At 37.3% G+C, this 24704-nt stretch overlaps 1 protein-coding gene across 1 annotated transcript; it reads left to right on the forward strand.

Moving 5' to 3' along the window:
• The first annotated feature begins 5710 nt into the window (after window positions 1–5710).
• On the forward strand, window positions 5711–24173 carry Klhl31 (kelch like family member 31). Its single transcript, XM_026411235.2, has 3 exons — window positions 5711–5967; window positions 15976–17180; window positions 19424–24173. The coding sequence occupies exons 2-3, from the start codon at window positions 16009–16011 to the stop codon at window positions 20154–20156; spliced, it is 1905 nt and encodes a 634-aa protein (XP_026267020.2). The 5' UTR covers window positions 5711–5967; window positions 15976–16008; the 3' UTR covers window positions 20157–24173.
• Window positions 24174–24704: the final 531 nt, after the last annotated feature.

Raw genomic sequence — 24704 nt, forward strand, 5'->3', positions numbered from 1 at the left:
ATTTGGGATAATTTTAGATGGCTTTCAACCACAAAGCCCTGGTACAGAGTAAACTCTAATATATGCTATATTTTATTATTTATGACACTTACAGTCTAAAGAGTAGTTATTAAACTGTGACATGGAAGCGTTCAAGCAAGGATTTCTTGAGTAAATGATATTTAAATGAAGATGCAAATGATGAGGTAGGAAGGCTCTACATGAAAATGAGAAAGACAGTCGATTAGAACAGAAAGTGCGAAGACTTGACGGCAGGAGAGTGAATGTGGTGTGAATACCATTCAGTGATGGTGACAATTGGCTGGTAGATGTGAAGGGGTTGGGCTCAAAAGAAGAGGAAGCACTAACAGACAGGTTCCTGAACTGGAGATTTGTCTGCAGTCCAAAGCACTAGGAGAGGCCAAGGCCAGGAAAGGAAAGGGACTGCTCCATTTTAAGCAGACAAAGAAGGAAAGCTTGGAGACTTTCTCAAGGTAGGCTTGTAAATTTGGTATTGGAAAATTGTACTTGTGTGTTTTGGTGAAACGACTCTATTGCTCCCACCTCAGCCTTCTAAGGAGTGGGACTATAGGCGAGTGCCATTACACCTGGCTTTCTCTTGTTTTTTAAGAAATCTTTTCCTTCAGAAGTTGAGTAGCTAAGCATTCCAAATGCTTATTATCCAAAGTGTATCTCTTGAGTCAGAAATATCAGTATTATCTGTGAGCTTGTTACAAAGGCAGAATCTCAGACCCTACCCCAAATCTACCTTATTAGCATCAATATTTTAAAAGGTCCTCAGGTAATTTCTGTGTATGTTGGTTTGAGAAGCTTTCTAAATGATTTACTATTGGTGAGAGATTTTGAGAACCAACCAAGTAATCAGAATTATAATCTACAGCAGACAGGTATACTTTGGGAACCCTGAGTTTTATAGTTCTTTCAGCTATAAGACCTTTTAAAAACTTAGTTTTACTAGAAAGTCCTTAAAAGTTTCTATAAGAGATGACTAGCTGGAAATCCATTGTAATAGAATGAAATTGAACCCCTATATTCACGCTGTACAAACTCAATTCTGAGTGGATAAAGGACTTAGGTATTAGACCAGAGACCCTGCACTTACTAGAAGAAAAGGTAGGCCTCAAAACTGACTTCCTCAATAAGACTCCTAAAGCACAAAAATGCAAAATCAAGGATCAATAAATGGGATGGCATCAAACTGAAAAGCTTCACAGCAAATGAGACAATTAAGAACATGAACAGAGATTCTACAAAATGGAAGAAAATCCTTAGCATCAATACCTCAGATAAGGTATTAATTTCCAGGATATATAAAAAAAACCCCAAGAAATTTAACACCAGAAAAATAAATAATCCAATCAATAAATGCACAAAGGAACTGAACACTTCAGAGAAGAAGAAATACAAATGATTAAAAAATATATTTTAAAAAATGCTCAACATCCTTAGCAATCAGAGAAATGCAAATTAAAACTACACTGAGATTCCATCTCACTCCAGTCAGAATGGCAATTATAAAGAACACAAGTGACAATAAATGTTGGTGAGGATGTGGAGAGACAGGTACTCTCATACATTATTGGTGGGACTGCAAATTTGTGCAACCACTATGGAAAGCAGTACAGCGACTCCTCAGAAAATTTGGAGTGAAACTTCCATTTGACCCAGTTATCCCACTCCTATGTCTATATCCAGAGGACTTAATAACAACATACTATGACACAGTCACATCAATGTTTATAGAAGCTCAACTCATAATAGCCAACCTATGGAAACAACCTAAGTATCCTTCAACAGATGAATAGATGAAGAAAATGTGATATATATACACAATGGAATATCCACTCAGCCATAAATAAAAATGAAATAGTGGCATTTGTTGGTAAATGGATGGAACTGGAGAATATCATGCTAAGTGAAATAAGCCAATCCCCCAAAATCAAAGGCCAAATGTTCTGATTTGTGGATGCTAACCCCAAACAAGGAAGGTTGGGGAGGAGAATAATAGAAATCCATTGCATTAGACAAAGGGAAATGAAAGGATGGGAGCAGGGAGGGGATGAGGAAAAACAGCAGAATTAATTGGACATAACTTTCCTAGCTTTGTATTTGGATACATGACTAGGGTAAATCCGCAGCATGTACAACCACAGAGTGGGATCCTAAATAGAATAAGTTATAGTCTATGTCTGTATAATTTGTCAAAATACATTCTACTGTCATGTATAACTAAGAAGAACCAAGAAAAAAAAAGAAACAAAAAGATGTGACTAGCTAATTAAAAAGCAAAATCTCACAATACTTTCTGTTATGGTTTAGAGGTGAGGTGTCCCCCAAAAGCTCATGTGTGAGACAATGCAAGAAGGTTTGGGGAAGAAATGATTGGGTTACAAGAACCTTAACCCAGTGAATTAATCACCTGATGGGATTAACTGAGTGGTAGCTGAAGGCAGGTAGGGTGTGGCTGGAGGAAGTGAGGCACTGGGGGCGTGGCTTTGGGGTAGACATTTGTATCTGGCAAGCAAGATCTCTCTCTCTCTCTCTCTCTCTCTCTCTCTCTCTCTCTCTGCTTTCTGATCATCATGTGAGCTGCTTCCTTCTGCCACACTCTTTTGCCATAATGTTCTGCCTCACCTCAAGCCCCAAGGAATGGAGCCAGCTGTCTACAGACTGAACTTTGAAACTGTGAGCCCCCAAATAAACCTTTCTCCCCTACAGTTGTTCTGGTCAGATCTTTTAGTCACAGTAGCGAAAAACCTGACTAAAACACTTCCCATCTTTGGATTTTACTATGTCATCATTATTACCTTTTTTTCATTCAACAAATAACTTATTGAGTACCTAATACAAGCCAGGTTGCCACAAGCTGTCCATGGGTTGAATGTGGGTCACCACACATGGAAGTCTTGTGGATAGAGACATCTGGTATCTAGGAATGGCCAGTGGACATTTCCTCTGGTTAAATGCCCAGGAACAATGTGAATCTCTTTTCCTGTTCTTCCATGGCCCACACAGCATCTGAGATGGGTGTGACCTTCTAAGATGTCAATCAACCTTCTGACTGAAAGAGATCATGAAGCAAGACTCCACCCTTGAAACCTTATCCCTGCCTTTAATGTACCCCCTTAAATAAGCCACTGGAGCCATTTTCCTTGTGTCTAGTTCCAGAACCCGTGTGAACTAGATCCATTAGGGACTTTGTCTTGTGTAAATGTATTTCTGAGTATTTATGTTTTTTTATTTGCTAATTATCTGAGATTGTAGTTTTACGGCAGCTTACATTCCCCAGGGCAGAACGAACCCCGTAAAAAGAAGCTGGCCATAGTTCCCTTACCCAAAACTAGGTATTATCCTTGCTCTAGACAAAGATTCTCTACCTTAGAACCTCATTTTCTTCCTTACTCAGCTCAGTGTTATGATCTGTCATTGTAAATCTTCCTTGTATACACCCTAGATTCTCTTGTCCTAAGCTTCATCTCACCCACCTCATTCAATATGAATGTATTCATTGGCTCATCTACTTATTTGGTTAATTAATAATTATTTACCATCTTCTATATGCCAGGCACTATTTTAGTTAGTTGGGATTCATCAGTGAACAAAATGGATAAAGATCCTTGTCTTCGTGGAGCTTGCATTTGAGCTGGCCCTGTGGCAGAGAGTAGGGGGAAGTTGATGGGAAACAAATAATTACTCAATCTAAATCCTCAAAATCCTGTTAAGGTTATACTTCCAAATACCAGAGGATTCTTTTCAAAATGCCAATCTCATCATGGCACACCTTTTTAGTAAATGAACTTGTTAAAAAAAAAAAAAAGTAGATCCCCATGGCTTTCATAATAAAGACAAAAAATCTTAATATACTCTATAGCCTACTGTCCGGATTCCTTTTCCAACAATGCTCCATACCCCTGTTTTCAGCATATCAACCACAGCATAGTTGAGTGCTTGCATATGGTGGCTACTCTTGAAACTTTTTGATTCAAACATCACTTCGATTTTTCATTTTTTATATCTTTATCCCAGACAACATTATGTTGAAAGTAATATCTCAGTACTGTCTTAGAAGTGGAATTAACAGTCTTAGACTTTTGAAGATGCTAATACCAATCATTGTTTCTTGAAGACCCTTTTCATCATCATATCACCAACATCATACATACTGAAAGAAGGTTGATTTTTGTATAGTAAAAATTGAATTTAGTGCTCTGGCCCTTTATCTGAGTCACCGAAGTAGAATCAAGAAGGATCTCTTCAAATCAGGTATGGTGGTGGGCATCAGCTACTGGGAAGACTGAGGAGAAAGGATGACTTGAGCCCAGTTCAAGAGCAGCCTGAATTTCATAGTGAGACCCCATCTTAAAAACAAACTATCACTTGAAAGTAAAACTCAAAATACATTTCTCTGATTTGCTTCTGACACATTCTATGCTGGCGATCCATCAGTAGAAGCAAAAAACAAACAAACAAAAAAACTAACAATGCAAGAAGTTTCAAAAGAGTTGTCCTTGCTAAAACAACATCCAGCCGGAATTCCAACAGAAATGGTAACTAAGACAGTTATTACCAATGAGTTGAGAAGTGTTGGGAGAACAAAGTCCAGCATATGTAGAATTATAGAGCCTTAGACTTGGAAAGATATCAGAGATGCTCCAGTGTAACTCCCAGTCATAGCAAGGGTCCCTTCTATGTCACACCAGTCCTATGGCTTCTTTTACTTCAAACCTATTCAAGGCTGCCGTTTTCATCCATAAAACCCAGTTCTTCCCTATTTTAAATTTGTTTTCCTAAAGTTTTCTACCCATTTTGGGTAGAAGTTATTGACTTCATAGGTTATAAAATTTTAACTGAACCCCCTTGTTGTATAACAGCTCCCACAACACTTGCTCTCAAGGGTCTCATCTCACCTATCCTAAGTCTTCTTCTAGTCTTAGATGGTTCCCTATATGCACAGCCTCTGAAGATTTATTCATCCCTATCTTTTTCAGGACGCAGAATAATATCTATGTGCCAATGTGGCAAAACAATGCTTAACAGATTATCTAATGAAGAATCATTAGAACATTTATTTTCCATTATCTTTTTTTCATTATTACAACTGATTATTGTGTTAACATTTATAGGAGCCATTTCACACTCTTGGTGCCTATTAAAAGCTTGTGGTCAATTATAACCGTTGGAGGTTATTTTCTCACATGAAATGTTTCCAAAGTAGACACTCCCCAATATGTATGTGTGGTAGGGTGTATGTTTGTCTCAGACCTTATGCAGATCACTGGATAATCAGCACTGCTATAAACCTCATTTATTAAATTGTGAAATACTAGTGATATATTGAAGTGCTGTAGAAAGTACCATATCTCAGTAAACATGTTCTCTTCTAAAGAACAATCCATTTATAGCCACAATCTTCTCAAAGGACTTGAGGTGACACAGTCTATTTACCTTTCTAGAAACTAATTTTTCGCCACAACATTCCCTTCCAGTTACTCTACTGAAATCCCTGCTTCCAACAATTAAACACCCAACTAGTTATTTTCTTTCCTAACAGCCAGGTTGATTGAGCTCTTGACTTAAATGGAAAAAAAAAAATGGCCAGGTCAAGAAATCCAACCCTTCTCTACCAACCAGAACCCCGCCCTCTGCCCCCAGATGGCCTGCAATTGAAAGCCAAAGAGGGAGAGGAGGGCTCAATTGCTCCAGGCCAGAGCGCAGGCTCAGCCTGCTTCATCCAGGGGTTATTCTAAAAATTGCTGCCACTGGGGCCTGTCAGGTGGCTGCTGGTGACTCCCCACCGGAATTTCTCTCTCTCTCTCTCTCTCTCTCTCTCTCTCTCTCTCTTCACAGATCACTTCCCAAGAGGAGTCTACAGCAGAAACTTCTTCATTGCAAGTTGAGCTGCCACTTCACACAGGAGGGAGAGGAGCTGGGACTACACTCGCCAACTCCTGTCTTCTGGATCCTGGGGTGTGTACAGCTGTGTGGACGGGAGAGGGGTGTCTGAGCGTTTGTGGTTATAGAGCTGTTTTCCTGAAGGGAGTCTCCATCTGAGTCAGACTTCTCATGTCCCCGATCTGAAGTTGGGAGGTAGAAAATCTTTTCTTGGAACTTGAGAAATGTGATAAATTAGGAGACTGGCACAGCAACAGAAATGCATAGGAGTAAGGCCCTTATAAAAGTAAAATGACTTGTAGTTTCTAAGTGTAATTTTAATTCTCTAAAACTTACGTTGTGCTTTTTTCTTTTCTTTTTTTTTTTCTTATCTTCATACATGTACTTAGGGTAATGATGGCCATCTCATTCCACTGTCTTTCCTACCTCTGTGCCCCCTTCCTTTTCCTCCCTCCCCTTTGCCCTTATCTAAAGTTTATGTTGTGCTTTCCTTCCACTATTTTATAGAGGAGAGAGAAAAAAAATTCTCAGGATTTGTTCGCAAAGTTTAGAATTCCATCTTTTCATTATCAAGAACCATTTAAACATTGGAGAGCTGACAGGTTTAGATATAATGTTATCAGTTTTCATTAAACTGGTCACACAAAAATCAAACAACTCATTGAATTCTCAGAAAAACAACCTATTGACAAAACAGAAATCCCTCTGCAATTACCATAAATTTGCTATTCGACTAATAAACAGGTTTTGTTTTAAATGTGCACATATAGCTATACTGATATACATTTCAAATAAAAAATCATGTTGAGAATGGAGTGGTGAAGTGGAAAACCCCCTTTCAGTTGGATTTAAAATGGCAAGCAGCAGTAGCCAGGCCTGTTTCTATTCCGGGAGGTAGTACTGATGAGCCTCGACAGATGCAGCCATTGGAATGTGGCAGGGACAGGGAGCAGGCACAGCTGATTTCGCACCCTTGGCAAGAAGACATTCTGAGATCCCAGCGCTGTCTGGCAGGAGAGTGACAGTGACACTTTAGCATACATGGCTTTCAGCTTGCCCTGTGTAGAGTCTCTAGTCAAAGGTGGCAGGCTCCAGGAAGAAGCACATTCTTAAATATGAAGTGACAACTCTCTTCTAGAATCAGTTCTAGAAGCTTTCATCAGGGATGGGTTTGTGGACAAAAGAACTTGATGTAAAGGCAATAATTTCACATGAATTTACCCACTGAACAGGAGAGGGTATCATTGTGTTACCATTTCTTGGCAACATTATTCTCAGTCTTATGGTTCTGATTCTATTTTGGATTTTGGACCTTTCATGATCTTCATGAAAGTAGCTCTGAGAGACTCTGCAGAACGCATAAGGACACAGTATGTTTCAGAATATCCCACAGGGCTCAAGGATTGACCTGAATCCCAACCCAGAGTAGAGTTCTAATAAAATACAGGTCACCCAGCTATATTTGAATTTAAGATAAATCACAAATTGACTTCTAGTTTAAGTATGTTGGACATATATTGGACAAATATGATTTGTGGTTCATCTGAAATTTAAATTTAACTGGATGTCTTGCATTTTTTATTTGCCAAATCTGACGAATTAACCCTAGACACAGAGATCCAAAGTAAAGAACCCTGTCTTAATTGATTCACACCTATCCAATCGTGAGTTGATTCTAGGGTTATCAAAGTCCTATTGAGGGGAGGTGATATAGGACCAAATCTTGGCAATTTGGGCAGCAAAAGCCAGTTATATATTCTTAACTCTGTAAAAATTTTAGAACTGAAAGGGCCACATCTCCTTGTTTAATAGTAATTAAACTGAAATTCTAACAGGTTGGATGTTTTGCTCCAAGTGTTATCAAATGATTAGAGAAGAATGAATAGCAAAACCTAGGTTTTCAATTTTATGATGATCAAAGAGACATAAGTCTTAAAAATTCAATATTCAGTCTCCTTTCCTTTGACCAACACAAAAGACAAGAAAAGAGAGACATTTTACTAAAATTTTCAACAAAACCCAAACTAAAAATATTTGCATGGGGTCCTTGTGTCCAATATACAGGCTCAGGAATAGAATCATGGTTAACTTTGTGTAGAGTCTTAATATTTATAAAAAACAATGCTGCTACATATAGCTTTTACTTAAGTTGGGCCATATGAAATTTGTAACAACTAATTGCTTTTAAACAACAAAAACAACAACAAAGCTAATTTCATATTCAGTCTAACACAAGGAAGTGCCTGATTATCTGATCAACAAATTCATGCAAGCATTCCTCGAACCTATTTATATTTTTGCTGACCCAACCTATTGGAGTTTCATATCCCTACTGCCCTTAATAGGATAAAAAAATTCATAGAATTTATGTTCCCAAATAAATTTATTATACATTAGGCAACTCTTTCATTTCAGTATTTGGAGTTAGCAAGAACCATTTTATGTTCTCCATATCCAAAATTTGATATTATAAACCTCAGCTCTACCTCACTTAATCTCTTTTCTCATGCTGGAAAAAGTTAACTTTTAACCTACTATAGGTCTACCCTTAAGGAAGACAAAATGGAGTGTCAGGGTTCTATCTGAATTGGATTCTGCTCCAAATCACATACATATTTCTTCGTGTGACCTTATTGTTTTCTTTCTTTCTTCTTTATAAATCTTAATTTCCTCATTTGTAATATTATCATAATATAACTTCTCCTTTAGGATTTTCATGGTATTTAAATTTTAAAAATTAAGTCATGTAAAGTAAATAACCCAGGGTTCAGTACATAGTAAAATCTCAACTGATAAATCCTAGCTAGATAACTATTATTTTAGACAGAAATGGAGATATCAGTTAATTTTAAAACATAATATAGATTCATGTTTGATAATTTCTATTTAGGAATTATTACTATACTTGACAACTACAAAAGATGATGAAAATATGATGTTCTACATTGAATACATGACACCACTGTCATGGAAATGACCCAAGAGCCAGGATCTGTGGTGGGTAATGGGGAGGGGAAGATTGGATTGTGTCTGTTACCCTCCTTCCAAATTCTAGTAAGCAGCTCTCTTGAGGGACCCAAGAAGCTATTCTGGAATAAGGAACTAAAGAGACTGTAGCATCCAAAAGCAGGGAAGGGGACTTCTTTGGACTTACTTCATAGAATGGCTGTATAACTCCAGTAGGATAGAAACCTCTCCACAACTCCCTGCACCCACTGCAAAGTTTTTTCTTTGACCCAAAAAGGGAAGGGACAGAAAGGGACTGGCAGTGCCTCTGAATAGCTGCTCATCCCATTACACAACCTCAGCTGCTGTGGCTAGATCTGCTCCTCCTTCCAGCATTTCCTACTATGGTAGGGGCCATGTGAAAAGTGCAAGCCACCCGAAGTCCCAAGAGAGGCCTGTAAATTCTTCCTTTTTATCATAAAGGGGGGTACCTTGTCAGAGCCCCTATGGGTACAGAGTGAGAATGAAGCCTGTTGTGGTTCAGGAAAAATAGATTGTAAAGAAATTGTATGGAAACTTTTCTAGCCAAGGGCAGCTTAACAAGGGTGCACTCCCCACCATGAAACTGTAACCAGAGTCAAAGCCCTCCCTATGGTATGTCAAACCATGGCAATTGCTCTAGCTATTGGTGCCCCTAATCAGCTGACCACAAAGCATTCACTTGGCTTATTGAGAGAGAGAGAGAGAGAGAGAGAGAGAGAGAGAGAGAGAGAGAGAGAGAGAGAGATTTAAAATAAACTATAGGGGCTGGGGATGTGGCTCAAGCGGTAGCGCGCTCGCCTGACATGCGTGCAGCCCGGGTTCGATCCTCAGCACCACATACCAACAAAGATGTTGTGTCCACCGAGAACTAAAAAATAAATATTAAAAATTCTCAAAAAAAAAATAAAATAAAATAAACTATAAGTAAACCCTCATCCAACTTCCAGTTAAAATGTACGCTGAATCAAAAAGAATACTTCCAAATTTATTGCTTAGCATCTAAGATACTCTCCAGATATATATATATATATAAAACTCATTTTTGTAACTCCTTTTCCTGGTAGACAAATTTTGACTGTCATTGTGACTATCATTGGTGACCAGCTACAATATGAATCAAGGGTACTTTGTGAACATTTGTGTAATTGTAGAAAAAAGCAATGAGAGTTCTTATACCAATTACTCTTGACTACATGCTTACATATGACCTAGTTACTGAGTAATAATTTTTTAAAATATTCAATTATTTTCCAATCACCTTTAATTAACCCATACAATCAGCCTCAAAGCCCAGCACCATGACAAAATGAGTAAATGAAGGTGAGTTAAATTGTTCCACTTTCCTTTCATACTCCTATTTATAACTTCTTTGAGACTGCCCTTCTTTTAACTTCTACCTGTTTGTAGGAAAGTTCTGGTTGCTTAAGTGACTGTGTGTGTATGTGTATGTGTGTGTGTGTGTGTGTGTGTGTGTGTGAGTGTGTGTGCACATGCTTGTGCACCCAGTGTTGTACATATTGTGTCTGTACTTCCCAGAAAGACTCCAGTGAGAGGGGCCTGGAGAGTCTCCTGGAGGATTCCCTGTCTTCGTTTTCTTTTTTCTTTCTATGGGCTCTGATCTCCCCTGAAGGGAGCTAGTCTTCTGTGTAACAGGGCCCAAATCAGGGTGCAGCTGCTCTTCTTATTCATTCTTACTGGCCTGCAGTCCTCTTTAAGTTGAGAAAAGGAGTGGATTTTGGGAAATGGAGGAACAGGACAGAGGAAACCATTTACTGGGACAAGGGAATCAGTGAACATCTCTGCAGCTTTGATAACAACATCTGAGCATTTCCCAGCTTCAAAAAAAGACACTGATCCTCAGGTTCCTCTGAGGGATCTACAGGGACCTTCATCCACTAACACAGCACAGACTGAGAATACCTCAACAGGTGAACAGATAGCCTCACCTGAGAGGTGCAGCCCCCAAAGTAGGATGTGATGGCAGTTCTATAAATAAAGACTGGATTTCTATCTAGGAAAACATGGCCATCAGGAAGTTGGCTACAGGGCTCTGATGTCAATAGTCTTGTAAATAGTCTCTTGCCTATTTCTCTCCTCTGCTTTTCCCATAGAGAATTAAAGAAGTCAGTTACCTCTACATTGTGCTTTCATGGGCTCTTAAGAAAAGGCTACTCTCTTAGAAATGTATATGTAATAGAAAAATACATACTTACACAAAACAAAACATACCAAAGACCATGCATATCTGAGAGGTAGAGTAGATTTGCCTATTAACTGATTAGCTTGGATTCATAAGACTAGCTAATGCATCATCCAGTGGAGCCCTAGAGAAATGTTATAAGGGCAAGAATGTTTTAGATAAAGAGAGATTCATAGAAATTCCCACGAGTGCAGCAGTCCAGGGTCAGCTCATAAGAGGAAACCCCAGGAGTAGCCTGAAGGACAGACAACAGAAGAAAGAGGAGCATCAACAGGAAATAAGAGAAAGAAACTTAAGGGAGAATTTTAACTGATTTCACTACTTTGTCTAGCTTCAGGTCACCCTTCCTTTGCTGGTGAGTTCATAATACTTCTGAATACACGGTAACTTATCAAATTCAAACCCTTCCTGCCTCCCACATCCTATGTTTATAGACCTAACATTACTTGCCAGATGTTTTCCTAGTGAACCCCGCCATCTTAGTCCATGCACAGCTTGTTGAGTTGTGCCTCCTTGCCTGAGCTTGAGGCATTTCCTCCACTTTTGTTGACCTTCTCCCTTACATACCTACTCATAAAAGCCCTCAGTAAGACTTAGGTTATCTGCAAACCTTCTCATCCTAACATCACCCCATTCAATCTTTTCTTTAGTTTTAACCCTTAAATCCAAGCACATCAGTGGACTCAATATGTTCCATGTAATCTGGGTTTTGCTTACTTAATCTATAACCAAACATCCCAGTTTTCTAAATTTCCAGTTATCCTTGCCACTCATAAAATAATAATATTCTGCTCCTAAGCCAGTGTAATTGCATGAATTTCATTTCTCTCCCTGGTATTTTCCAAATCCCTAGAAGTATGTTCAAGAAATCTCTTCCTTGTTGCTGTTTTCCAACCCTCATTCTAGGTCACTACATGTGCATGACCCTTATTGCCCCTGTTCCTCATTACTATTTCTCCACCATGTGGTGGCTTTCTCTGATTTGTTTTACCCCGAAGCTTAAACAGTTTTCTTCCTTTATTAACAAAGACACAACTAACAAAGCTATTGCTTTCAGTAAAATTGGATCAAGTTTTTTGAGCATTCACTTTTGCCAGGTACTCTACTAAATGTTGTTCAGATCTTTCTTTCACTAGCAACATTATGAGGTGGACACAATTATTTTCTTCACTTTAGAGATAAGTCAACAGAAACTCTGAGAGGTTGGGTAATTTACCAAAAGTCATACTTGAATAAGTAGTAGAGTTGGTATTTATATTATATTTTCATTATCATTCCATTTAAAATATTGTCTAATTTCTTCTTTGATTCAAGAGCTATTTAGAAGCATACCATTTAACAGTAATTAGTAATAACAATAGTTTATTTTATTATTTCTAATTTAGTTCCTTTGTGATTAGATAGTGTACTCTGCCTGGCTTTTAAATTTGCAGAAACTCATTTTGTGGCCAAACACAGGAGGTGACCTGGTAAAGGAACAATGTGCACTACAGAAGAATTTATATTTTTCAGTTGTTGGATGTAATGTTCTAAGTCAAAGTGATTAATAATGTTGTTCAGATAATCTATAATGCTACTGAGGGTTTTTTGTTTGTTTAGTTGTTCTATCAATTGCTGAGTTTACATTTTCAAGTATAATTTTGAATTTGCCTATTTCTTCCTATAATTCTGTCACTTGTTATAGAAGTTGTTAGTAGGCACATAAATTTTTAAGACTGTTACATTTTCATGTTGAATTGATCTTTGTATCATTTTTAAATTCCATCTGTCACTGACAAGGTTTTTCTTGAAATCTATTTTATCTGCTACCAATATAACCACTAGAGCCTTCTTATATTTATTACCATGGTAAAGCCTTTTCTACACATTATTTTCTACTTCTCTGTGTCTGTCTCTTGTAGACAGAATTTTTAATCTTCCTTTTCCTATCCATTCAGGCAATCTGTGCCTTTTACTTAGAATGCTTTGTCCATTGATATTTAATACAATTACAGATATGATTGAATTTAGACTTATTATTAAATTGGTTTCTGTTTGTCCTTTCCAATTTGTGTTTTTGTGTTCTAACTTTCCTGTCCTTGTTTGGGTCCATTTAAATTTAGTTACTGGTTTTACAGGATACTTTGCATTTTTTAAGTGCTTGTTCTAGGTCTCTATTTTCCAATACAATAGTCATCATTCACATGTCACTACTGAACACTTGAAATGTGGCTAATTCAAAGTAAGATGCACTGCAGGTATGAAATACACCTGGTATTTCAAATACTTATTGCAAAAAATATAAAATATCACACTGATACTTTTATATTACATGTAGAAACAATATTTTATATTGATTACGTTGTATAAAAGTATTACTAAAATTATTTCATCTGTTGCTTTTTATCTTTCTAACATGACTACTAGAAAACTTTAAATTGCATATGTGGCTTATATTATATTTCTATAGGCCAGTCTAGTTATTACAATATGCAAAGTTAAATTTGCACAGATGACAGAAGTTAATATCAAATGAATCACTTCACATAAAATATGGAAGCCAGGCTGAGGATCTAGCCTAATGGTAGAGTGGTTGCCTAGCATGTGCAAAGCCTCGGTTAATCCCTAGCACTGCAAAAGAAAAAATAAAAGGACATTTTGCAATTGTTCAGGTTTTTTTTCCACCAGTGTCACCCCTTCCTTTATGTTGTAATTTTCATATATACAACATCTGCATACATTGTAAAACTCACAAGATAATGTTATCACTTTTACTGTGAAGAGTCATGTTTTTATTTGAAACAAATTTAGGGAGAAAATAATCTCCCATATTCTTTCATTTATTCATCATCTCTGAAGCTCTTGAAGATTCAAGTTTCTACTGGGCTTCCCCTTTCTGAATGTCTCTTTTCCAGAATTTCCACCTTGCTTTCCAGTGAACATGGTTGCCCATAAACTCTGACCTCTAATTCTTGAACCAGAAATACTTTCTGTTGGAGTCATAGCTCTCCTGCACAGCACTATTTGCAGCCTGCTTTTAGAGTTAAAGCAACACAAAAAGTCCCACATGTTGGTGGGAGTGAGATTCATCCTGTTACTTCCTTTTCTAACCGTTGACTTTCCTAAAAAAATCATTCTCCTTTTTTACAATTCCTAGCGTCTTTCAGTGTTCCTTCTAATTCTCCCCACCACCAGTCCCAGTTATCTTATAGTGGTAATCCTGATATGATATTCCTAAAGGCAGAGTGAACTGGCCAATAATTCATAAAATTTTATTAAGGATACTTGGAGATACCTCATTTAAGAATGACATAAAGAGGAACAGGGTAGAAAAGGAAGATTTAAAACTGGAAATCAGATGTTGTTGCTCCCAGAGTCCACAATCATTCCTTCATTAGGAAGTCTCTGGATCCTTTTCCTCCATAGTCCCAGCACATCACTGTGTTGAAATAGTTGAGATTTCTTTGTAAATATTTTGTATATTAAACAAACTGAATTATAAATAGCCAACCAGCTGCTTTCCTGAGCCTCTCTGGAGCCCTTCCCACTCCCAGCCCTCTCCCAGGACCCCTTGGGCCTCATAATCCATTAACTGAAGAACTGCAAAGAAACCCCCGAGGGACCCCTGGGATCTAGCTCCAGCACTGTCACCTGAATCCATTCTGATTAGTAGATGCCCTGATTTATCAGTTATTATATTTTAAATATCACTCCCACATGCCATCAACAAAACAACCTTTTAATGATGTATAAACTATTTAGCTTTTTGGTCTTATGAACTCAAATTACTCCTCAGGTTCATGATTTCATCTAAAACAATGGTGTTTACAAGCCCTATGCCCTAGAACTGCATTAAAAAAAAAAGCCATTTGGGTTCTTTCAGGAGCACAGACAGAACTTTCTCCCCAGATTTACTCTGCTTTTCGTACTTAGCTCCTTGTTAGCATTTTGTATTTGTTATGTCTTATCTCTCTAACATAAATTACATCTTGTACTACTCCGTCATTTCTAGTAAATTACTGCCAACACAACACAGACAACTAATAACTGCTTGCTGAACAAAATATTTAAAAATTTCCCACAGAAAATCCAACATGGGGACACTCAACACATAAATCAAATGCATTTAAACTCTAAAATGAAGGTGGGTTCACTATCTATCTCACAAGGTAAGAACACATTTTTTCATTGTTTGCAAAGAGGAATGAAGAAGAATATATTGCTAGCCTTTTAAAGAAATATAAATGTGAATATGATGATTTGAGAAAGAAAAACAAATGTCTTGGCAAAAAAAGACCTTCTCTGCTTACTGCCTACCTGCTGCTTTCCTCCTACATGGAAAGGAAAAGGGACAAACACGATAGAAGAGTAGTAATTTCTTTTAAGTCCTCCAGCAAAATCCTATAGTGCATATCACTAAATTCTCATCAAGAATCTGTAATAGGTTTCATTGCTATTATGAATAAAATAATCTTTTCATCATGTTTTTCTAATTTTAAATAGTTTCCTAAATATTAGTATTTTATTGAGAAAAACCTTCAAAGTCGTTATAATTAACTTTTTGATGAGAGTAAACTACTATTCTAGAATTATTGTATAGTTGGATCAAAAATGAATTGTTCATTTCTATTGCATAATTATTTGGTAATATACCTACTGAGAAATCTCATTTCATAAAATGAATCTTTCTTGAATCATTTTCAATACTTTATGCAGCAGTAAACAGTCAATAGAATGTGTAACTAGTTTAATGTGTCTTTAAATCTATTTTTGAGAATTGATCTACTTTTTGAAGGCTAATTTACTTTAATAGTTTAAGAAATTATTATCTTGTGAAAAGTTTCTCAGTGTAGTGTTTCAAAATATAAAGCACACGTAACATAAAACAAGCTCATTCTTTCTTTTCTTTCTTTTAGCACGCTCTTGCCTGTGATAGTGTGTTTGCCAACATGGCACCCAAAAAGAAGACCGTCAAAAAGAACAAAGCAGATATCAATGAGATGACTATAATTGTAGAAGATAGCCCCTTAAACAAACTGAATGCTTTGAACGGGCTCCTAGAGGGAGGCAATGGCCTTAGCTGTATTTCTTCTGAATTAACAGATGCTTCTTATGGCCCTAACCTCTTAGAAGGCCTAAGTAAAATGCGGCAGGAGAGTTTCCTCTGTGACTTAGTCATTGGTACCAAAACCAAATCCTTTGATGTTCATAAGTCAGTGATGGCTTCATGCAGTGAATACTTTTACAACATCCTAAAAAAAGACCCATCAACTCAAAGAGTGGATCTCAATGACATCTCACCTCTGGGCCTGGCCACTGTCATTGCATATGCCTACACTGGAAAGCTGACCCTCTCCTTGTATACAATAGGAAGCATTATTTCTGCCGCAGTTTATCTTCAGATCCATACTCTTGTAAAGATGTGCAGTGATTTTCTGATTCGAGAGATTAGTGTTGAGAATTGTATGTACATTGTTAATATTGCTGAGACATACTCCCTGAAAAATGCAAAGGCAGCATCCCAGAAATTTATCCGGGATAACTTCCTTGAATTTGCAGAATCAGATCAATTTATGAAACTTACATTTGAGCAAATTAATGAGCTTCTTATAGATGATGACTTACAGTTGCCTTCTGAGATAGTAGCATTCCAGATTGCAATGAAATGGTTAGAATTTGACCAAAAGAGAGTGAAACATGCTGCAGATCTTTTGAGCAATATTCGCTTTGGTACCATCTCTGCACAAGACCTGGTCAATTATGTTCAGTCTGTACCAAGAATGATGCAAGATGCTGATTGTCACAAACTTCTTGTAGATGCTATGAACTACCACTTACTTCCATATCATCAAAACACATTGCAGTCTAGGCGAACAAGAATCCGAGGGGGCTGCCGAGTCCTTGCCACGGTTGGAGGACGCCCAGGTCTTACAGAGAAGTCCCTTAGTAGAGACATTTTGTATAGAGACCCTGAAAATGGATGGAGTAAGCTTACAGAAATGCCGGCCAAGAGTTTTAATCAGTGTGTGGCTGTGATGGATGGATTTCTTTATGTAGCTGGCGGTGAAGATCAGAATGATGCAAGAAATCAAGCCAAGCACGCAGTCAGCAATTTCTGCAGGTACTTGATCTTTTAGTGGGAACTGAAATGATTCATTATTATGGGGAAATTTCCTGGACATAGAAGTAAGTTAATCATGCCTATTGGCTTAGTTCATTGGTTCAATAAATAACAACAGCAATAATAATAATGCTGTCTTTCATAGGTATAGCACTTTATGTTATGTAAAGTGCATTCAAGTGTGTTGTTAATCTAGATTTCTGAAATAAGTCTGTGATATGGGCAGGGAAGATATGATTATTCTGATTCTGCATACAAGAAATATAATACTGCTGGGTGCATGCCTGTAGGATGATTGCAAGTTCAAGCCAGCTTTGACAACTTAGCAAGGTCCTAAGAAACTCAGTGAGACCCTGCCTCTAAACAAAATACAAAAAAGGGCTAGGAAGCGCCCCTGAGTTCAATCCTCAGTACCAAAAACAAAACAAAAACCATAATACCCAGAGAAGTCACACCACCTGTCACATTTTCTCATTTCTAATCAAGATACTATTCATAATATACTGAATTTTTAAATAAATTAGCTACAAATTTAGTTTTTGACACTAAAAGGTAAGAAATAATAAAGTAATAAACAATTTCTTTTAAGTTACTGATGCTGACAAGTATCAGATTCATAACTGGCAATTAGAATGAGATTATTAAAATGTGGTAGTTAATGAATTTTAAATATTCAAAGACTGCATAATGTAGAAAATGCCAATATTTTGACACATATAGAAAGTAAAAACATAATGCATGCTTAAGAACAAAATCCAAATGCAATATTATTTTGTATACTTATGACAAAAAACCTTTCATGCATATGAAATATGCAGTCATTTTAAAATCATGACTGTAGTATAAAGTCAAACAACTAATGAGCAAGATCAGAAAATTTATACAGTATTTCTTGAAAGCTATTCTTTATTATTTCATTATATAGGTGTGCATAATTTGAGACTCCAAATAATTGATTTTTTAAAAATTTTTAAATTTTTAAATTTTCTAGTTGTAGATGGAAACAATACTTTTATTTTATTCATTATGTTTTTATATGGTGCTGAGGATCAAACTTGGCACCTCACATGTGCAAGGTGAGTGCTCTACTATTGAGCCACAACCCCAATCTCCCAAACTATTGATTTTTAATCTTTAATTTATAAATACAGTTAGGGTTTTTGTTGTTGTTGTTTTGTTGGGATTTGTTTGTTTTGGTACCAGGGATTGAACCCTAGTAGGGGTGCTTACCCACTGAACCACATCCTGTTGTTGCTGAGGTTGGCTTTGAACTCTCGATCCTCCTGCCTTAGCCTCCTGAACTTCTGAGATTATAGGCGTCTGCCACCCCTTGGCTACTTTTAGGTTTTTATTTGTGATTTAAATGAGACAAAGATGAACATCAAACTGAAGGAGTGAATTCTGCATTCATATTACTTTTGAACTATGCAAAAAGAAAGCATCAGTTCACTATGACTGCTATTTTTCTTCTTACTGATTTCCTATTAGTATAAAGGTCAAGTCACTATTTTTCCAGTATTTATTTCAGTGTTTATAAAACATTAGTCCTGAACACAACAACCAATTTCAATATATGAAAAAGTTTTACCTCGTAATAAGTGGTGAAACATAAAATAGTATCAAAAGTTAAGGATCTGTTGAAGCTTTTTGACATGAATTCCACAGTCTCATTTCAACAGAACACAGATTTGGTTGAGTGGCTTAGCTTTGCTGTGGCAATAGCCAAGACAGGTGTACCCATAAGAGGTTTCTGGGAAATAGAGAATCTCATCAGTCAATTCCTCTTTTAAGCAAGCAGTGAAAGTAAGCTAGGGATGGTTGGTGTACAAAGACAGACGAATTGACTTACTGTGGAATTTGATCTTCTGATACTTAGCTTCCTCCATCTCCCTCACATGAACATCTCATAAATCCCAATGGATGATCGATATAGTTCATGAAGGAAAGGGGTCTGAAGGGCAGGTCACTGTGAGCTCTTCTCCAGGCAGCTAAATAAAGGGAACGGTCTTATCAATGAATTGGGGGCGGGTGCGGTTGTCAATAGAGCCTGCCTTGCCTTTCCCAAATGCCACACCTTTTTACTGGCTGAGAGCCTCTCCAGCCTCTGGAGAAACTGGACCAGATCCCTCACTTCCTTGCAGGGATAGTGTCTGGATTCCCACCTGAAGGTTTTCGGGGTAACATGGGTTCCTGGCTATCTCCTACAAAGTTATCATTATTCCTCTACCCTTTGCCTTTTCCAGATATGATCCCCGCTTTAACACCTGGATACACCTGGCCAGCATGAACCACAAGCGCACGCACTTCAGCCTGAGTGTGTTCAACGGGCTCCTTTATGCTGTGGGAGGCCGCAACGCAGAAGGCAGCCTAGCCTCGTTGGAGTGCTATGTTCCCTCCACTAATCAGTGGCAACCGAAGACACCCCTGGAGGTGGCGCGCTGTTGCCACGCCAGCGCGGTCGCTGATGGCCGTGTGCTAGTGACCGGCGGCTACATCAGCAACGCGTATTCTCGCTCTGTGTGTGCCTACGACCCAGCCCGTGACTCATGGCAGGAGCTGCCTGGCCTGAGCACGCCTCGAGGTTGGCACTGCGCTGTCACTCTGTGCGACAGGGTATATGTGATGGGGGGCAGCCAGGTAGGGCCGCGCGGGGAACGGGTGGACGTGCTGACCGTAGAGTGCTACAGCCCTGCCACCGGCCAGTGGAGCTACGCCGCTCCCCTGCTGGTGGGCGTGAGCACCGCTGGAGCCTCAGCGCTGCACGGTCGCGCCTACCTAGTAGGGGGCTGGAACGAGGGCGAGAAGAAGTACAAGAAGTGCATCCAGTGCTTCAACCCCGAGCTCAACGAGTGGACAGAGGACGACGAGCTGTCTGAGGCCACTGTGGGCGTGTCCTGCTGCACCCTCTCGATGCCAAATAGCGTGACTCGGGAATCCCGAGCCAGCTCGGTGTCCTCAGTGCCGGTCAGCATCTGAATCAGGTAGATTAAGATGGGACGCAGGAAGAACACGTATTTATTCTTAGAGCCACATGGTTAAACTTGGAATTTTAAGAAAAGGAAAATATATAACATTTACTACAATTATTGTTTTAAAATATATCTAGGCATATGTCTTGGTGGCTTTAAATCCTTGGTATGGCATAATCTACCTCTATTTTTTTTTTTTAATCAGAATACAGGGCTGGCCAACGAAAGAAATAAGTTTATTTCAGCAGCCGCTGGGTGGCAGGCAGACACAGTTTGTTGTAGGCACTCTTCCAACGTGGCATGTGTCCTAAATGATAGCGGTTACTACCCACATTTGAGATTTTTCTTCTGTACTTTGGTACACATGAAGCTGATGTGAGTGAGCAACTTTGTGTTCTAGAGTTTTGTTCTCCCTCTTTTTTACTTTAAGAATTTGAAAATAATCATTTGTAGATTTTATTTTAAAATGGAAATCATTTGTATCCATGAAGACTTAATTCTGTATTTCAACACAGTTTCTTTTACTATACTTGAATCAATAAAGGATTTTGAAAGGTATCCCATGACAAAGTCATAAAGTTTAAAACATAGTCAGACCAGAATGGAACAGAGATTCTACTCAAAATCCGGCAGGTCGGTGGAACCTCAGGGTTAGCTGTGATTCTCCTTTTACTCCTTTCCTCAGGCCCCAGGATATTTTGTCATAAAATCCTACTCTCAAAGAAGGAATTGATATTAGTCAAATAAAACTATGCTTTTAAAGACCATTAACTTAAAGCTTAGCCTGAAGGTTACACAACCGATAACAATAATTTTATTTGGCCCACTCTTATACAACAAGAATGAGGGAAATATTTGAAATTCTTGGATTTGGCAATAACTGGATGAATGGGTTCTCCTGTTGGTAAATACCATAGTTTCCCATTTCATATCTACCCCCTTGATTTCAGTTAAAAATGTAACACATTCATTTCACATAGAAATATAAAATAATATGTGCCCATTATGTTTTATTAATCTCATTTACTCCAAATTAGCTTTGTAATCAAAGCACATCCACCTGCTATCATTTTTTTCTTACATATTTGCTGAGTTTGGGGAAAAGGTAATTATTGTAGTAAATGATACGTATTTTCCTATCTTATAATTTGCGACTTTATTCTTTGCTAGTTTATTGTTTTGGAGAGGAAGCAGGCAATTACAGGTTATATGCAATTGGATTTTGAAAAATAAACTGTTTAAAGGATTAGATATGAGATACATAAATGATATAACTTGGTTTTCATTAATCCCATCCTCTCCCACCTTGTGTAGATAGATTACTGCTAGAGTTATACTATGTATATCTAAAATACAGTCGACCCTCCTTATCCACTTGTTCCGCATCTGTGGATTCCAACTAACCATGGATTGAAAATATTTGAAAAAATTTTTTTCATCTGAATTTAACATGTACAAACTATTTTTTCTTGCAACTATTCCCTAAAGAGTAGTATAACAACTTAAATTGTATTTACATTGTATTAGGCCTTATAAGTAATGTAGAGATGACTTAAAGTATAGCAGAAGATGTGAGTAGATTACATGACAATACTATGCCATTTTATATATGGAACTTAAGCATCCATGGATAATGGTATCCTGGAACCAATTCCCTGAGGATACTGTGGGGCAACTGTATTTTATTTCAACTGTGAAAAGTGGTTCATGTTGTACACTTTGTGGAACAATTTTATATCATTGCCCCTCATGAAAAGTTCTATCTCTGGGTATTTAATGGTAACACTTGGGTACAGGCCATAAACACTACAAATTGAGAACAAGATGTTATTGGTGTGAAAACACTGGGCTAGTTCCTTACCCCACACAGAGAATTGAGGCATTTCATCAAGTACGGAGCAGATTAATGGCACCTGCTCCTTTGACCCCTTTTCTGCCCAGGCTGGAAAATAAAGCTCTGCGAGGAATTAGTTTATGAAGTAAGTTTAATTACTGAACTCTTAAATTACCAATGATACAACCTATTTAATATATAACCTTTTGTTTTTGAACTAGCAAGGGTGAAATGAACTTTTCATTTTTAATCAGTTATTTTGGCTATAACTTGCAAAGCCTGTGTGAAGGTAACCATAACATCTTTGTATCTTGGTATACACACACTTATGCAACTAAAAAGCCTATAGTATATTGTTAATTTTGAGAAGGAAAAAAGTGCTTTATTGTGGATTACAGATCAGTGGACAAAGAGAGGTAATTCCTTGATTCACACTAACAGATGTGTTTCCCATTGAGATCTTAGAGATGTTGTGTGGAGAACCTAGGGCTCAAAATTAAAAAAGAATTAATCAATCAATTGTAAGATTTTTATGATTTAAAAAGAATGAAGAGAGGATATTGAAACTGGAAACGTTTTCTTCTATCACAGCTTGTTAAGATAGATTGTGAAAAAACTTGGTAGTGGCTTCCTAGGGATAAAACTGGAGACACTTTAAAGTCAGATAAATAATTTGAAATTACCATTTACAATATTGTCCTCACTGTTTATCTGAAGACTCATAAGTACACATACCTGGGCTGAGCAAGTTTCTGGATTTGTTATAGTTTTATCATCTGCTTCAAGAGTTAAATCAATGAAGACCGAGTTTAGAAGGCTGAAGTTTCCTGACATAATGTTAGTAGGAAGTGTGGAACATAAGGGTTGGTGAAAGTTTTGAATCTTGGAACACACTGCACCACTGCCAACTGAAAGATACGAATGTACGCCAAATCAAAATAATGTGTGTCATTTTTCATGTGTAACTGAGATAGATTCTTTAACCCACTTTGGAAGCAGCTGCTTCTGAAAAACAGGACAATGTCTCCAAGCTTCTGAACTGAAATTTACTTTTTATTTTGGTGTAAGCTTGTATTCAATTACACTCCCAAGTCTTAGGACCCAACTGTGTGCCTCCTTCGATTTTTCTGAAAGAAAAGGATATGTTAGTTTTGTAATGCCTCAGTCCTGTGATTAAATAAACACATCAGTTCAATAGATCAGAAACAAGTGTGTTACCCAGCAGCAGAAACAATAAAACTCAAGCTTCTTTTTCTGAATGAGGCCAGAGACCTGATAAGAAAGTCTCCAGGAAATCAGACTTTAATGTAGCTTGTCTATTTTTAATTAAGACTCTTGGGGCGGGTTGTGATACCAAATGCATTAGTTGCTTTCAGTGCACTGAATGAGTTTTATTTTTACTTCCTGTGTTGAAAGAATAGTTACAAATAGAAGGTCAGTGGTGATGGCACAGATGAATATAGTTTTGTGCAATGAGTAGATGGTAGTGGAGTGTTGTGAGTGAGGAGGTATAATTGAGGTAATAAGGAAGCAAGTACAGATAGAATGGTCTATAATTAAAGGCAGAATAGCAATTATAGTAACTATATTTTACAAACTGTATGTAAATAGAGTTTTACCTGGAAATATGTGTTAAAAGATCTTTTTGTTTTCCTACATTAGCTATCCTCGCAAAGTATTTATAGAATTTATCCAAGTTACTAAACAAAAGAGACAAAAATCATTCATTTAATTTACTTTTCTCTTAGTTACAACCAAATGAATTTGTGTAATTTCTGAATGAGCTGAATAAACATTCTAACCAAGGATGAATATGTTCTCCAGCACAAGACAGAATTAAAAGGAAGTCATTTCAGTATTTTTTTTCATATCGATTAAACACTATAGCATAATTTCTCAAACACATACCTCTCTAGGTAATTATGAGAACTAAAGACTCTAAATATTAAAGATTTGCCCTGTAGCACACTTAGAGGGTAAAAACCATTTAATTTTCCCTCTCAGGAAATTTGAAATAAAATGTTTATCTTGGAGACTCCTAGAAGTATTTTATATATTCAACAAATTTTGGCAGAAAATTTCTTTGTTTGGTTAAAACATTCAGGTATCTTATCAGGAACAACAAACAAAAATGTATGGTAGTGTTATTTTGTAACCTCATCACTATCAATAAAGCTGCATTCTATAAGAGCTTAGTCAATGATTGAATGTGGGAAGTTTTTAAATATTCTTTCTGTGATGATTGTGGTGGGGGTTTTCTCTAGTTTTCATTATTATTCACCTAAACAAAACAACAACGATGACAAAAGGAAATGATAAATAACTGACAAAGTGTTACAGTGGCTTGAAAACAATAAAGGAAAGATACATAAAACAGTAATGCCTTGTCTTGTAGCTCAAGACAAAAATCTAACTAGCCCGCTCAGCCTTGATCATTTAGAAGTCACAGACTAAAGTTATTTTCTAGTCCCCTTTCCACTATGATCACAGCCAACCTGACCCAGACTCAGTTGTATCACTGTTTGCAATGAAGAGACTTTTTAGAAAATAAAATCATATTATTGTACAGACGCATAGCATTAATCATCCACATCAAATTTCCAAATGAGCAAATGAAATGTAAACAACATAAGGGGCTCAACCTTTGATCTGAGTCCTCAAATAATAACATTCAGCTGAGACCATCTTAATAATATCTAGAAAAATCCTAAATGGAAGCAA

This window comes from Urocitellus parryii, chromosome 8 (assembly GCF_045843805.1).
Source record: "Urocitellus parryii isolate mUroPar1 chromosome 8, mUroPar1.hap1, whole genome shotgun sequence".
Lineage (NCBI taxonomy): Eukaryota > Metazoa > Chordata > Mammalia > Rodentia > Sciuridae > Urocitellus > Urocitellus parryii.